The following is a 17,876-nucleotide window of genomic DNA, read 5'->3' as shown; positions in this document are numbered from 1 at the left end:
TCTGTTAGAAGCTTGTGTCCATGACAATGTTTTATTGTTCGGTTTTATGATATTGGCTAGAAAGCATGTTTTTTTTGCATCTATGTCTTATGTACGTGTCTATAAATCTGCTTTATGTGTGTCTTCACCGTACTCCATTTGACGAACTATGGCAGAGCACTCTTCCACTCTTGGTAAACGTGTCTCCCTGGCAACCAATCATCACAGTCACACATATATACACATTTTCACCTCACCAGCCCCAGCAGTTCCGATGGAGTGGGCACTTTCTTGTAACCGTGGCAACCTTTCAGCCAGTATACAGATCTGCCGACTGCCGTACATGTGAAGGTTGAGTGTTAAGACCCTAAGACTGCCGAGACACAGTGGGGTAGTCATTAAAATTCCTGCAATGTTCCCCCAGAATATGAGTATTACTGTGATGGGATCATTTCGAAGGTGACGGACACCTGTAGGAACAGTCTTTGAAGCACCAGACCAGTAGGCTAAGTTCTGGGCTCCTGTTGCGATCACAATTAGGGTTGACGCTGGCTAAGGTAGAATTTCTAATGACATTTTGTACTTGTCTTAAGTGGCACTGCTGTAGCATGTCAGTGGCAACTCTTAGTCATAGTACCAGGTTTGCAATGTCAGCAACCAGCCTCATTTAGGTGTGTTTGGCATTTGTGCTTGCACACCTCTTCTCTACTATTGTTCAGATATGTCCGGAATTACAGTGCACATGTAAAAGAAATGCCAAAATGTTAAAGTGAAATTAGCTTTTTTTTTAAATTATTATTTCATCATTCACAATCCCTATATAACAGTGGTCCCCAACCTTTTTGTAGCTGCGGACCGGTCAACGCTTGAAAATTTGTCCCGCGGTCCGGGGTGTGCTTACAGACTGTATCCCTGCATACTGTATTGATATACATTGATATATAGTGTATATATTGTGTTTTTATGTTGATTTAATAAAAATAAATAAATAAAACTTTTTTTTTTTTTTTTCTTGTGCGGCCCGGTACCAATCGGACCGCAGACCGGTACCGAGCCGGGGCCCGGTGGTTGGGGACCACTGCTATATAAGACAAGAACACATGTGGTTTTTCTTTTTAATGCATTCTAACTGGAGATGTCCGATAATATCGGCCTGCCGATATTATCAGCCGATAAATGCGTTAAAATGTAATATCGGAAATTATCTGTATCGTTTTTTTTTATTATCGGTATCGTTTTTTTTAGTTTTTTTTTTTGTTTTTGTTTTTTTTATTAAATCAACATAAAAAACACAAGATACACTTACAATTAGTGCACCAACCCAAAAAACCTTCCTCCCCCATTTACACTCATTCACACTCATTCACACAAAAGGGTTGTTTCTTTCTGTTATTAATATTCTAGTACCTACATTATATATCAATATATATCAATACAGTCTGCAAGGGATACAGTCCGTAAGCACACATGATTGTGCGTGCTGCTGGTCCACTAATAGTACTAACCTTTAACAGTTAATTTGACTAATTTTCATTAATTACTAGTTTCTATGTAACTGTTTTTATATTGTTTTACTTTATTTTTTATTCAAGAAAATGTTTTTAATTTATTTATCTTATTTTATTTTATTTTTATTTTTTTAAAGTATCTTATCTTCACCATACCTTGTTGTCCAAATTAGGCATAATAATGTGTTAATTCCACGACTGTATATATCGGTTGATATCGGAATCCGTAATTAAAGAGTTGGACAATATCGGAATATCGGATATCGGCAAAAAGCCATTATCGGACATCCCTAATTCTAACTAATAAATACATGCAAGTAAAAATCTGTTAAGACTGCAGCCAATTGGAGTCGCTCTATTCTGCCTATAAAGCCTTTAAAAAACATCCAAACACCTCCATCAAGGTTTTACAGTCGTGGTCAAAAGTTTACATACACTTGTAAAGAACATAATGTCATGGCTGTCTTGAGTTTCCCATCATTTCTACAACTCTTATTTTTTTGTGGTAGAGTGATTGGAGCACATACTTGTTGGTCACAAAAAACATTCATGAAGTTTGGTTCTTTTATGAATTTATTATGGGTCTACTGGAAATGTGACCAAATCTGCTGGGTCAAAAGTATACATACAGCAATGTTAATATTTGGTTACATGTCCCTTGGCAAGTTTCACTGCAATAAGGCGCTTTTGGTAGCCATCCACAAGCTTCTGGTTGAATTTTTGACCACTCCTCTTGACAAAATTGGTGCAGTTGAGCTAAATGTGTTGGCTTTCTGACATGGACTTGTTTCTTCAGCATTGTCCACACGTAAAAGTCAGGACTTTGGGAAAGCCATTCTAAAACCTTAATTTAGCCCGATTTAGCCATTCCTTTACCACTTTTGACGTGTGTGTGAGGTCATTGACCTGTTGGAACACCCAACTGCGCCCAAGACCCAACCTCCGGGCTGATGATTTTAGGTCGTCCTGAAGAATTTGGAGGTAATCCTCCTTTTTCATTGTCCCATTTACTCTTTGTAAAGCACCAGTTCCATTGGCAGCAAAACAGGCCCAGAGCATAATACTACCACCACCATGCTTGACGGTGGGCGTGGTGTTCCTGGGATTAAAGGCCTCACCTTTTCTCCTCCAAAAATATTGCTGGGTATTGTGGCCAAACAGCTCAATTTTTGTTTCATTATGGACAAAGATAAGACCTTCTGGAGGAAAGTTATGTGGTCAGATGAAACAACCTAAAATCATCAGCCCGGAGGTTGGGTCTTGGGCGCAGTTGGGTGTTCCAACAGGACAATGACCCCAAACACACGTCAAAAGTGGTAAAGAAATGGCTTAATCAGGCTAGAATTAAGGTTTTAGAATGGCCTTCCCAGAGCGCCAATAAACCTTAAAGGCACTGCCTTTGCGTGCCGGCCCAGTCACATAATATCTACGGCTTTTCACACACACAAGTGAATGCCATGCATACTTGGTCAACAGCCATACAGGTCACACTGAGGGTGGCCGTATAAACAACTTTAACACTGTTACAAATAGGCGCCACACTGTGAACCCACACCAAACAAGAATGACAAACACATTTCGGGAGAACATCCGCACCGTAACACAACAGAACAAATACCCAGAACCCCTTGCAGCACTAACTCTTCCAGGACGCTACAATATACACCCCCGCTACCCCCAACCCCGCCCACCTCAACCTCCTCATGCTCTCTCAGGGAGAGCATGTCCCAAATTCCAAGCTGCTGTTTTGAGGCATGTTAAAAAAAATAATGCACTTTGTGACTTCAATAATAAATATGGCAGTGCCATGTTGGCATTTTTTTTCCATAACTTGAGTTGATTTGAGCGGGGCATCACAACAAAATTAGGCATAATAATGTGTTAATTCCACGACTGTATATATCGGTATCGGTTGATATCGGAATCGGTAATTAAGAGTTGGACAATATTGTAATATCGGATATCGGCAAAAAAGCCATTTACGGACATCTCTAGTAAGAATGCATAAAAAAAAAAAAACAACGGTAAAATGTTAGTATGGGGAACATATTCAACATTAATTAGTTGCTTATTACAGTAACAAAGACTTAATTTAGAGTTATTTGGACACTCGAGGAACATATAAGGGTTAGGGTTACTAATAAGCAATAATTCTGAGTTTATTGAGGGACGACTCTTAGTTAATGGCCTACTGGTTGTATAATAAGGCCATGCAGAAGAAGGCATTAATAAATACTTAATAATGACTAATTAAGAGCCAATATGTTACTAATTTGCATGTTAATAAGCAAATCATTAATGGTGAATATGTTAAAGTGTTACCAAAACAACATACGTGTTCTTGTCTCTCATAAATATTGTCAATTATAGGCACAATTTGAAAAAAAAAGTGTAATATGCAGGTGTAATGAAATCTGCTGAAGGGCCTAAAGGTGTAATAGCTGTGAAGGCCGCTGCCCGTCATCTCAGCCCGGTTGCCTTTTTCGGCTGCTTGTCAAATTTGTGCACCAGCTTGAGTCAGTGGCAATCAGGTGGACATGATGCAAACCGATCCACGGGAGCATCTGCTGGCACAGTGGGCAGCGGTATGTGATAAACGGCGATTTCACCCTCCATTGGCTCAAGCTGGCGATGATAGCCACCTCTCCGGCACCCATCCATCCCATTAAAGCCTCATTATTCATTTACCTGCAGCCTTAACCACCTGACACGCATGGAGGGAGCACAGCCAGACTCTCGGACCCGGCGCCCCTGTTTCGCCCCACAGGTTCACAGGCACACGCCGCCGTATCAGGTCGGAGGATCAGGACTTTAAATGTCGGGGGTTTTCACCCAAATCCTCCGACGATAACCACGCGCCCACACCCACACACTCACACGCTTTCTCTGTGAATAGTACGGCAGCGTGCTTTGAAGGAGCTTAATTCTATCAGGCTCGGAGCTGGACAGCTATAATTACATTTGTGACACAAATCCTGCCTCTCAAATTGAGCGTTTTATTCTTGAACGCTCCCCCCCTCCTCTCTATTTATAACCCCCTATTCCCCACAAATCCTCCTTCCTCCCAGAAAGTCAATTTAGGACTTAAAAAGGCAACTGTGCTTATCCCCCCTCCCCTCCACCTCCTTTGACTGTGTTGTCTCTTCACTTTCGCTTTGCGTTTTCCTTGCCCATTTCTGACTCTTTCAAGCTTCTGAAGCAAGAAGGAAATATCCTAAGTGCATGATGCCATCCTTCGAGAAGTCATTCATAAGGGATGTTTTCAGCTGCTGAAAAAAAATAAGGCACCATTTACGTGTCTTAAGAGCAGCACTTGTCTGTTTTATTGTCTTACTTACAGTCGTGGTCAAAAGTTGACATACACTTGTAAAGAACATAATGTCATGGCTGTCTTGAGTTTCCAATCATTTGTGGAGTGATTGGAGCACATACTTGTTGGTCACAAAAAAACATTCATTAAAGGGGAACATTATCACAATTTCAGAATTGATAAAACCATTAAAAATCAGTTCCCAGTGGCTTATTATATTTTTCGAAGTTTTTTCCAAAATGTTACCCATCACGCAATATCCCTAAAAAAAGCTTCAAAGTGCCTGATTTTAACCACCCGTCCATTTTCCTGTGACGTCACATGGTGAAGCCAACACAAACAAACATGGCGGAAAGAACAGCAAGCTATAGCGACATTAGCTCGGATTCAGACTCGGATTTCAGCGGCTTAAGCGATTCAACAGATTACGAATGTATTGAAACGGATGGTTGTAGTGTGGAGGCAGGTAGCGAAAACGAAATTGAAGAAGAAACTGAAGCTATTGAGCCATATCGGTTTGAACCGTATGCAAGCGAAACCAACGAAAACGACACGACAGACAGCGACACGGGAGAAAGCGAGGACGAATTCGGCGATCGCCTTCTAACCAACGATTGGTATGTGTTTGTTTGGCATTAAAGGAAACTAACAACTATGAACTAGGTTTACAGCATATGAAATATATTTGGCAACAACATGCACTTTGAGAGTGCAGACAGCCCAGTTTTCATCAATTAATATATTCTGTAGACATACCCTCATGTCAGCAGGCCAGGGAAGCTAGGGTCGATATTCTTCTCTTGATCATCTTCGGGACGGTGTGAGCCAAGACATCCAGGGGGTTTAGCTCGCTCGTCTGCGGGAACAAACTGCCGCCATTTCTTGCCGTGCTACCGGGTCCTTTGTCCCTGAATTGCTCACACACTCCGGCAGATTCAATGGGGGTCTGGCGGCAGATTTCTTTGACTTTATTGTTGGAAATGCATCTGCTTTGAGTGTCGCAGGATATCCACACATTCTTGCCATCTCTGTCGTAGCATAGCTTTCGTCGGTAAAGTGTGCGGAACAAACGTCCAATTTCTTGCCACTTTCGCATCTTTGGGCCACTGGTGCAACTTGAATCCGTCCCTGTTGGTATTGTTACACCCTCCGACAACACACCGACGAGGCATGATGTCTCCAAGGTACGGAAAACAGTCGAAAAAACGGAAAATAACAGAGCTGATTTGACTCGGTGTTTGAGAAAATGGCGGATTGCTTCCTGATGCGACGTCACATTGTGACGTCATCGCTCCGAGAGCGAATAATAGAAAGGTGTTTAATTCGCCAAAATTCACCCATTTAGAGTTCGGAAATCGGTTAAAAAAATATTTTGTCTTTTTTCTGCAACATCAAGGTATATATTGACGCTTACATAGGTCTGGTGATAATGTTCCCCTTTAAGTTTGGTTCTCCTATGAATTTATTATGGGTCTACTGAAAATGTGACCAAATCTGCTGGGTCAAAAGTATACATACAGCTGTTACGTTGGGGTCGCATCTTTACGCGAGGTTCGTTCTCCCGGGGTGCAAACGGGCGACTCCGGACAGGACTTGCAGGTAGGAACATGATTTAATCTTGAAACAAGAATCAAAGAGGTACAAAACAGAAAACAACCGACGGAACAAGGTGCCGATAGCACTTGAAGCTAGACTTAGCATAAGCTAGGAGGCAAGCAAAACATTCGTAAGAGTAGCGTGAAGCAAACAAAAGAAGCCATGACGAGTGACCGGCAAAGCAGTGTTTTTCAACCTTTTTTTGAGCCAAGGCACATTTTTTTCATAACAAAAATACGGAGGCACACCACCAGCAGAAAAGGTTAAAAAATTAAACTCCACCAGGTTGTCGTGCCTTATTTTGAGTTTGTTGTTGTTTCCTGTGTGTATTGCTTTAGTTCCTTTTGGTGACCCTTTCTGTTTTGTTGGTGTTCTCCTGTAGCAGCTTCACGCCTTCGTTTGAGCGCTGTTGCCCGCCCCTGCTTTGTTTTCGCAATCAAGACTATTTCAGTTGTGCGTACGCTATCCTTCTTTGAGGGGACATTGTTGATTGTCATGTCATGTACGGGATGTGCTTTGTGGACGCCGTCTTTGCTACACACGCTGTAAGTTTTTGCTGTCGTCCAGCATTCTGTTTTTGTTGACTTTGTAGCCAGTTCAGTTTTGCTTTTGTTTTACATAGCCATCCCTATGCTTCAGTGCCTTTTCCTAGCGCAGGGGTCAGCAACCCAAAATGTTGAAAGAACCATATTGGACCAAAAATATAAAAACAAATCTGTCTGGAGCCGCAAAAAATTAAAAGCCACATTACATACAGATGGTGTGTCATGAGATTTAAATTGAATTAAGAGGACTTAAAGGAAACTAAATGAGCTCAAATATACCTACAAATGAGGCATAATGATGCAATATGTACATATAGCTAGCCTAAATAGCATGTTAGCATCGATTCGCTTGCAGTCATGCAGTGACCAAATATGTCCGATTAGCACTCCACACAAGTCAATAACATCAACAAAACTCACCTTTGTGCATTCACGCACAACCTTAAAAGTTTGGTGGACAAAATGAGACAGAAAAAGAAGTGGCATAAAACACGTCCTAGAAAGTCGGAGAAAGTTATACATGTAAACAAACTACGGTGAGTTCAAGGACCGCCAAAATTAGTAGGACAAAACGGCGCTCGACAAATACTCGAATCAGTGAAGCATGTTTAATATAAACAGTGTGCTTTATAGCAATTAGGGAGGTTTGTGTCATGTTTGTCCTCCTACAGAAACCATATTAAAACAAAAAATATATTTTTTTCCCCTCATCTTTTTCCATTTTTCATACATTTTTTAAAAAGCTCTAGAGAGCCACTAGGGCGGCGCTAAATGCGGCTCTAGAGCCGCGGATTGCCGACCCCTGTCCTAGCGGGACTTGCCTTTTGTTGATTTTTGGTTTAAGCGTTACATACCTTTTTACTTGCACGCTGTGTCCCGCTGTGCTCTGCCTATTGGGATCACGACAAACCATCCTCGACGCGTTCCGACTTCTACAAAGCAATGAACTACCTGCTGCCACCTACTGATATGGCGTATTACATGGTTACCCTGCCAAGCTCTACACAGCACAGGCACTAGACAACGGCACATTATTATGATTATTGATTTGCAAAAAATATTTTTGGACCAATTAGGTGAAGTTGCATAATTTCCCACGGCACACCAGGCAATATATCACGGCACACCAGTGTGCCGCGACACAGTGGTTGAAAATCACTGGGCAAAGGCAGGCTTAAATAATGTCTCTGATTACAAACAGGTGAGCGTCCCGAACACCAGAGGCATGTGAAAATCATAAGTAGCCATGGTAACAAACTCAGGAGATGCACAAACAGGAACTGAAGGAGTCCAAAACAAACAGAAAACACAAAACATGATCCGGACCACGGATCATGACAACAGCAATGTTAATATTTGGTTACATGTCCCTTGGCATCACATGGACAAAGATAAGACCTTCTGGAGGAAAGTTCTGTGGTCAGATGAAACAAAAATTGAGCTGTTTGGCCACAATACCCGGCAATATGTTTGGAGGAGAAAAGGTGAGGCCTTTAATCCCAGGAACACCATGTCTACCGTCAAGCATGGGGGTTGGGGCGGGGGCGTGGTTAAGAGGGGAGGAGTATATTTACAGATAGAATTCACCAAGTCAAGTATTTCATATATATATATATATATATATATATATATATATATATATATATATATATATATATATATAAGAAATACTTGACTTTCAGTGAATTCTAGCTATATATATATATATATATATATATATATATATATATATACACACACACACCGTATTTTTCGGAGTATAAGTCGCACCGGAGTATAAGTCGCACCTGCCTAAATGCATAATAAAAAAGGAAAAAAACATATATAAGTCGCACTGGAGCTTGGCCAAACTATGAAAAAAGCTGCGACTTATAGTCTGAAAAATACGGTATATATAAATAAGAGAAATACTTGAATTTCAGTGTTCATTTATTTACACATATACACACACATAACACTCATCTACTCATTGTTGAGTTAAGGGTTGAATTGTCCATCCTTGTTCTATTCTTTGTCACTATTTTTCTAACCATGCTGAACACCCTCTCTGATGATGCATTCTGCTTCGTCTCCTTGTTTGTGAATGAGTGAGGGAGGTTTTTTGGGTTGGTGCACTAATTGTAAGTGTATCTTGTGTTTTTTATGTTGATTTAATAAAAAAAAAACAAATAAAACAAAAAAACGGTACCGATAATAAAAAAAAAACGATACCGATAATTTCCGATATTACGTTTTAAAGCATTTATTTAGGCCGATATTATCGGACATATCTATTAAGAACCACTATGCTATACAAATAAACCTTGATTGATTGATTGATTGATTGCTCTCTCTCATGCATTCATCCTCTAGAGCACACCACTGGAGGAACGCTGGGCCCAACCCTGGGACTCTGGAAGTCCAGCTCCCTCGAAAGTCTCCAGTCGGCCATGTCGGAGGCCCAGCAGGATCACATCAAGGCCCGTGTGCCATTTTATCGGCCACCGCCACAAATGGTCCGGGGGCGCGGGTGCAACCAGAGTTTCCGCATTGCCATCGACAAGTCGTATGAAGGCCCGTCGGAAGATGGTAAGGCTTAAAACTTTTTTTTTTTTGTATTAGTTTATTGGATTTTTGACATATACAGTCCAGAAATTCAATCAAACAAATGTCAAATGTTCTTTTTTTTTTATATATTATTAGCTTTTAACTGCACTTGTTGAAATAGTTCCTTTTCAAAGTGTTACTGGACATCACTACATAACAGAATTTACTCTTGACATTGTAAACTTTTTGAATTAGATTCCACACTGCCAAAACACATTCCTCAGCCTTCATAATGCGCTGGCACCCAAACAGGCTGAGGCCGGCCAAAGGACCGTACTTGGTTTTAATGAAATGACATGATTTTATCCATTCAGCAATTTAGGAGAAGCAACTTTAAATCTTACTGTAACGTGTCTGTTGAAACATGAAATAGATGTTTTAGGCCTTGTTCACACTGCAGGTCAATTCCGATTGTTTTTTGCTCACACGCGAGCTGTACAGTATCAGATTTGTTCACATCAGTGTAAATAGTGCAATTCCGATGTTGTCAGGCCTCTTTCGTAAGTTTGAAATAAATCAATTATACAGTCGTGGTCAAAAGTTTACATAATGTCATGGCTGTCTTGAGTTTCCAATAATTTCTACAACTCTTATTTTTTTGTGATAGAGTGATTGGAGCACATACTTGTTGGTCACAAAAACATTCATGAAGTTTGGTTCTTTAATGAATTTATTATGGTTCTACTGAAAATGTGACCAAATCTCCTGGGTCAAAAGTATACATACAGCTGTTACGTTGGGGTCGCATCTTTATGCGAGGTTCGTTCTCCCGGGATGCAAACGGATGACTACGGACAGGACTTGCAGGTAAGAACATGATTTCATCTTGAAACAAGAATCAAAGAGGTGCAAAACAAAAAAAAACCCAGACGGAACAAGGTGCCGATAGCACTTGAAGCTAGACTTAGCATGAGCTAGGAGGCAAGCAAAACTTTCGTAAGAGTAGCGTGAAGCAAACAAAGAAGCCATGAAGAGTGACCGGCAAAGGCAGGCTTAAATAATGTCTCTGATTACAAACAGGTGAGCGACCCGAACACCAGAGGCAGGTGAAAATCATAAGTAGCCATGGTAACAAACTCAAGAGATGCACAAACAGGAACTGAAGGAGTCCAAAACAAACAGAAAACACAAAACATGATCTTTGGTTTCATGTCCCTTGGCAAGTTTCACTGCAATAAGGCGCTTTTGGTAACCAACCATAAGCTTCTGGCAAGCTTCTGGTTGAATATTTGACCACTCCTCTTGACAAAATTGGTGCAGTTGAGCTAAATCTGTTGCTTTTCTGACATGGACTTGTTTCTTCAGCATTGTCCACATGTTTAAGTCAGGACTTTAGGAAGGCTATTCTAAAACCTTAATTCTAGCCTGATTTAGCCATTCCTTTACCACTTTTGACGTGTGTTTGGGGTCATTGTCCTGTTGGAACACCCAACTGCGCCCAAGACCCAACCTCGGGACTGATGATTTTAGGTTGTCCTGAAGAATTTGGAGGTAATCTTTTTTTCATTGTCCCATTTACTCTCCGTAAAGCACCAGTTCCATTGGAAGCAAAACAGGCCCAGAGCATAATACTACAACCACCATGCTTGACCGTAGGCATGGTGTTTCTGGGGTTAAAGGCCTCACCATTTCTCCTCCAAACAAGTAGGGTAGGGTATTGTAGCCAAACAGCTCAATTTTTGTTTCATCTGACATCACATGGACAAAAATAAGACCTGGAGGAAAATGTATGTATACTTTTGACCCAGCAGATTTGCTCACATTTTCAGTAGACCCATAATAAATTCAGAAAAGAACCAAACTTCATGAATGTTTTTTGTGACAAACCAGCATGTGCTCCAATCACTCTATCACAAAAAAATAAGAGTTGTAGAAATGATTGGAAACTCAAGACAGCCATGACATTATGTTCTTTACAAGTATATGTAAAGTTTTGACCACGACTTGACGCTTTCACGATCAGGTCACATGCATCCGACCAGAACCAAAAAGTGATGTGTCATAGTTATTTGCCAAAATGGGCGGATACAAAATAGATAGTTGACAACAAAGCAGAAAACAGGTGAAAATAATGTGTTTTAGGAACTCACGTGAAAGTCACCACTACTGTCTCCAACTGCTCACCCACAGACATCGAAGCAAAATATCCCGTAAGACTGCAAGTGCCAAAATACTCGTCCTCTTCCTTCTTATTCTTTTACGCACAATAATTCGGTTCATAAAATGTTGACTTTGATTGCACAACATCCTTGAAATTGCCACAGATGCGCCAGTATTGAGTATATATCCTTCCGAAAACATTGCAGTGTGTGTGACGTCATGACGTCATGTCCGCACGCGGGTCAGGTTGCATTCACATTACTAAAAATCTGAATTGGACATCCGACCCTGCAGTGTGAACGTAACATGCATGTTATCAATCAATCAATCAATCAATCAATCAATCAATCAATCAATCAATTCCTTTATTGTCATTGTCATAATAACACTTAAGTCATACATGTCAACGAGATTTTGTTTGAGCTTTGTCCAGCAGCATAGAAACTGCATTGATGTGCAGGTTGACCATAGTCTACAGTTTAGCATTGTTAGGAAGATGGCGAATAGAGGGACGTGGGGGTGGGAACAGTCGGATGTCTGATGGGTGTTACGTTGATGTTGCATCAATGCAATGTCCAGAGCACAATTATTGAGGTGGTGAAGAGTGAGGTAATAAGGTGGTCCGGGGCAGCAAAGGGGCAGGCTGTTCATTTAGCAGTCTCACAGCCTGGGGATAAAGACTGTGAGACATTCTGGTGGTCCTGGCGCGAATCGATCTATACCTCCTTCCAGAGGGTAGCAGGTTGAAGAGGCCATGTGCTGGGTGGTATCTGTCCTTCAGGATGTTGTGTACTCGCTTTAGGCAGCGAGTTGTGTACATGGCACTCATCTCTGGGAGTATCGTCCTTGTAATTTCCCCCGCCGCTTTAACCACTCGTTGGAGGGCCTGTTGGTTCGCTTTAGTGCAGCTAGCAAACCACACTAAAAATCCGTAAGTGAGGACATTGCTGATGGCACAGTTGTAAAAGTTTACCATTGATTTCTGCGGAATGTTTGCGCATTTTAGTTTCCTCAAAAAAAAAAGACGTTGTTGGGCCTTTCCGACTGTAGAAGCAGTGTTAATGTCCCAGCATAGATCTTCTGTTATGTTCACCCCTTAGAATTTTAAATGCTTGACCCTTTCTACGAGATTGTTATTCATTAAAAGTGGAGGGTGTTTGTTCTGCCCTTTCCTGCGGAAGTCTACAATTAGTCTTTGGTTTTGTTAGTGTTAAGAACCAAGTTATTGTTGGCACACCATGAAGCCAGCTGTTGGACCTCTGCATTGTATGCTGTCTCATCATTGTTCCTGATGAGCCCAAGTACCGTGGTGTCGTCGGCATTATGGCAGTGAGATTGGATGTTGAAGAGGCTATGCAGTCATGTGTGAAGAGGGTGAAGAGCACAGGGCTTAGCACACAACCCTGTGGGGCACATTTGAATGTAACATACATGTTACATTCAATGTATGAAGAGGCGATGACAAGCATACTTGCCAACCCTCCCGATTTTCCCGGGAGACTCCCGAATTTCAGTGCCCCTCCCGGAAATCTCCCTGGGCAACCATTCTCCCGAATTTCTCCCGATTTCCACCCAGACAACAATATTGGGGGCGTGCTTTAAAGGCACTGCCATTAGCGTCCTCTACAACCTGTCGTCACGTCCGCTTTTCCTCCATACAAACAGCGTGCCGGACCAGTCACATAATATGTGCGGTTTAAACACTCACATTAGTGAATGCAAGGCATACTTGATCAACAGCCATACAGGTCACACTGAGGGTGGCCGTATAAACAACTTTAACACTGTTACAAATATGCGCCACACTGTGAACCCACACCAAACAAGAATGACAAACACATTTTGGGAGAACATCCGCACTGTAACACAACAGAACAAATACCCAGAACCCCTTGCAGCACTAACTCTTCCGGGACGCTACAATATACACCCCCGCTATCCCCAACCCCGCCCACCTCAACCTCCTCATGCTCTCTCAGGGAGAGCATGTCCAAAATTCCAAGCTGCTGTTTTGAGGCATGTTAAAAAAAATAATGCACTTTGTGACTTCAATAATAAATATGGCAGTGCCATGTTGGCATTTTTTTCCATAACTTGAGTTGATTTTTTTTGGAAAACCTTGTTACATTGTTTAATGCATCCAGCGGGGCATCACAACAAAATTAGGTATAATAATGTGTTATTTCCACGACTGTATATATCGGTATCGGTTTATATCGGAATCGGTAATTAAGAGTTGTACAATATCGGAATATCGGATATCGGCAAAAAACCCATTATCGGACATCTCTAGTAAGAATGCATAAAAAAAAAAACCAACGGTAAAATTTTAGTATGGGGAACATATTCAACATTAATTAGTTGCTTATTACAGTAACAAAGACTTAGGTCTCAAGGTTGGCAAGTATGGATGACGGGGCATATACAATAAATAATATAGCAAAGTTTGTATATGTTAACATCACTAATTGGCCGTTAAAGAAAATAATAGAAAGCTATACCAACGACTAATTTTTGGTGTAGAATCTCGTATTCACACAATGACAAAGTCAAAACAACAAGTAGTATCTGAACTCTCCTCCTCAGAAGCAGCCACCCTGCCGACACACACACACACAAACACACACTGTCACCAGCCCTGTGGAATACTCACAGTTTGGAATCACACAACTCCTCAACTTTAACAGCAAGGTCGGTACGATGATTAAAAATTTTTAAAAATAAAATCCACTTTACCTTGTCGGTGAATCTTATTGGCACGCCACTCAAAGGAGGTGGGAGGGAACAATGTCGTACAACGTTGTGGATTCTATTTCAGAATATTTCAAACCAGACTTCGCATGTCCATTACTTTCTTATGACTCATGTTGAGCATAAAAAACTAGAAAATGCTGTAAAAAGTCTAAAAAAAAACACGCACTTAAAAAGCAGGGCAGCACTGTTGAGCTCACAACAAAATGGCTGTGCTGAGAGGCACACAATGGATCAACCAATCAATCAATCAATGTTTATTTATATAGCCTTAAATCACAAGTGTCTCAAAGGGCTGCACAAGCCACAACGACATCCGTGGTTCAGCGCCCACATAAGGGCAAGGAAAAATTCACAACCCAGTGGGACGTCGATGAGAATGACTATGAGAAACCTTGGAGAGGACCGCAGATGTGGGTGACCCCCCTCCCCGGCCCCCCCCTCCCCGGCCCCCCCTCTCGAGGATTTAGTAGAGAACATCAACGATAAAGTTCGCAACTTTTGGTCGCTGATAAAAAAGCCTTGCCTGTACCGGAAGTAGCAGACGATATGCACGTGACGTCACAGGTTGTGGAGCTCCTCACATCCGCACATTGTTTACAATCATGGCCACCAGCAGCGAGAGCGATTCGGACCGAGAAAGCGACGATTTCCCTATTAATTTGAGCGAGGATGAAAGATTTGTGGATGAGGAAAGTGAGAGTTAAGGACTAGAGGGCAGTGGGAGCGATTCAGATAGGGAAGATGCTGTGAGAGGCGGGTGGGACCTGATATTCAGCTGGGAATGACTAAAACATTAAATAAACACAAGACATATATATACTCTATTAGCCACAACACAAACAGGCTTATATTTAATATGCCACAAATTAATCCCGCATAACAAACACCTCCCCCTCCCGTCCATATAACCCGCCAATACAACTCAAACACCTGTACAACACACTCAATCCCACAGCCCAAAGTACCGTTCACCTCCCCAAACTTCATACAGCACATATATTTCCCCAAAGTCCCCAAAGTTACGTACGTGACATGCACATAGTGGCACGCACGTACGGGCAAGCGATCAAATGTTTGGAAGCCGCAGCTGCATGCATACTCACGGTACCGCGTCTGCGTATCCAACTCAAAGTCCTCCTGGTAAGAGTCTCTGTTGTTCCAGTTCTCCACAGGCCAATGGTAAAGCTTGACTGTCATCTTTTGGGAATGTAAACAATGAAACACCGGCTGTGTTATCCGGCACAACAGTCAGGGGGTGCATTCTACGGCGGGGGTGTGTTATCCGGCACAACACCTGCCGCAATACACCGCTTCCCACCTACAGCTTTCTTCTTTGCTGTCTCCATTGTTCATTGAACAAATTGCAAAAGATTCACCAACACAGATGTCCAGAATACTGTGGAAATTTGCGATGAAAACAGACGACTTAATAGCTGGCCACCATGCTGTCCCAAAATGTCCTCCACAATCCGTGACGTCACGCGCAGACGTCATCATACCGAGACGTTTTCAGCAGGATATTTCGCGCGAAATTTAAAATTGCACTTTAATAAGCTAACCCGGCCGTATTGGCATGTGTTGCCATGTTAAGATTTCATCATTGATATATAAACTATCAGACTGCGTGGTCGGTAGTAGTGGGTTTCAGTAGGCCTTTAAGATGGGACTTAAATGCTTCTACTGAGGTAGCATCTCTAACTGTTACCGGGAGGGCATTCCATAGTACTGGAGCCCGAATAGAAAACGCTCTATAGCCCGCAGACTTTTTTGGGGCTCTGGGAATCACTAATAAGCCGGAGTTCTTTGAACGCAGATTTCTTGGATGAATGAAACCCAGAGAAGGTTCGTACAACAGCATGTTTATATTTGTTCTGAGGTTTGTAAATGAGAGAGTTCATTCAACGGGCGGTTCGCAGAACGAGGTTTCACTGTGTGCAGCTGTGTTGATGACATGTTTTCATGCGGCGGCGTCCTGTTCCTTTCACAGACGACGACCTGTCTGAGCAGAGCTCCGGCCACGAAACGCCGTCCGGCAGCTCCTACCGTCAGGACCTGGACGTAGAAGATGGGAGGAGTCTGAAGAAAGTCAGCAGGAAGAAGCAGGACAAAAAGAGTAAAGGAAAGAAGAAACGTGAGGAGGCTGCAGACGATGTGGACAAGAAGACCAAAAAGAAAGGTTTCGGTCTGTTGAGGTAAGGTGGGATATTTACACTTTAACTCTACCGATTTCTTAGTTGAGGATGTTCTACCAAAGAGCAGTGATGGGCAGTAACAAGCTACAATACTTGGCTTAACTACATTTTCCAGAAGCTTGGCGGTAGCTTAGCTACTTTTTTAACCAGTAGCTTTTCTTGTAGCTTAGCTACTTTTAGACCCATGTAGCGAGGTAGTTTACATCCAAGCTACAAAGCGAGAAAATGGACTACAAATTCAGGCCCCCCAAAAACATGGAGAAAATACAATGACCTGGATGAATGAGAACATCCATACATACGGAGAAAATCCACGATGATTGGTTGGTGTTCGTATGATGAGTCACAATTGGCTAAGGTTAGGGTGAAATATTATGGACTGTCCAATCAGAGGCAAGATAAGGCGGGTTTTTCGAAACTAGTAAGCAAAATCATAACAAACACGCACTCATGTCACATGACAACGAGGGAGTCAGAGACAGAGGGACGCTTCAAGCTGACAACTCAGAGAAAAAAAAAAAGAACGTACTTGAAAATGGTAGATGGATTCTCTCCCGTAGATTAGATTTTTTTATTTAGTAATAAAGATAACGTGCAGGAAACCCACAATAATGCGTGACCTTGGCTATATTTAGACACATGTATGGGTTTAGAGAAAACAATGTCCAAAACCTTAGCTTTTAGTTGTTTACTCTGTAAACCAAAATCATAACTGCTCTCTTCATCTAATACGTGGAACACACATTTAGGAACACGATTAATGTGACTTAAGTTCATGAAAAGTTTGACTGCACATAATCATTACTAACTGTTCCTAAACAACACACAAGTCAATGTTTTTTTGTTTGTGAAGATATAGATTGATGCTGTTTTTTACTGTAGGCAGAGAAAATGAATAACATTATAGGGGTAGGCCAAAGAAAAGGCAAACCAAATAAATACATACAGTGGGGTGCGGGGACCCCGAGAGGTAGTTGTAGGGCAGGGGGTGTCAAACTCGTTTTAGTTCAGGGGCCGATGGAGGAAAATCTGTGCACACGCGGGCCGGACTTTTAAAATCATGGCATTAAAACTAAAAAAATAAACTTTACTTTGGCCAAAAATAGAACAAACACATTCTGAAAATATTACAATAAAAATATGGAAGAAAAAAAGTTTAGATCCATGAAGGAAAAGAAGAAAATGACTGAATGTTTTCTTGTAGCGTCCCGGAAGAGTTAGTGCTGCAAGGGTTTCTGGGTATTTGTTCTGTTGTGTTTATGTTGTGTTACGGTGCGGATGTTCTCCCGAAATGTGTTTGCCATTC

At 41.7% G+C, this 17,876-nt stretch overlaps 1 protein-coding gene across 2 annotated transcripts in view; it reads left to right on the top strand.

Moving 5' to 3' along the window:
• The window catches only part of pard3ba (par-3 family cell polarity regulator beta a), a 464,804-nt gene that overhangs the window by 234,406 nt on the left and 212,522 nt on the right, over nucleotides 1-17,876 (top strand). For both annotated transcript variants that reach the window (XM_061985093.1, XM_061985094.1), the window contains 2 exons: nucleotides 9,291-9,506; nucleotides 16,366-16,570. In XM_061985093.1, the coding sequence (XP_061841077.1) occupies nucleotides 9,291-9,506; nucleotides 16,366-16,570 (421 nt within the window). The remainder of the gene's footprint in view (nucleotides 1-9,290; nucleotides 9,507-16,365; nucleotides 16,571-17,876) is intronic.

Source organism: Nerophis lumbriciformis, linkage group LG23 (assembly GCF_033978685.3).
Source record: "Nerophis lumbriciformis linkage group LG23, RoL_Nlum_v2.1, whole genome shotgun sequence".
Lineage (NCBI taxonomy): Eukaryota > Metazoa > Chordata > Actinopteri > Syngnathiformes > Syngnathidae > Nerophis > Nerophis lumbriciformis.
Note: the sequence above shows the minus strand (reverse complement) of the source record. Positions and strands in the feature narration are given on the sequence as shown.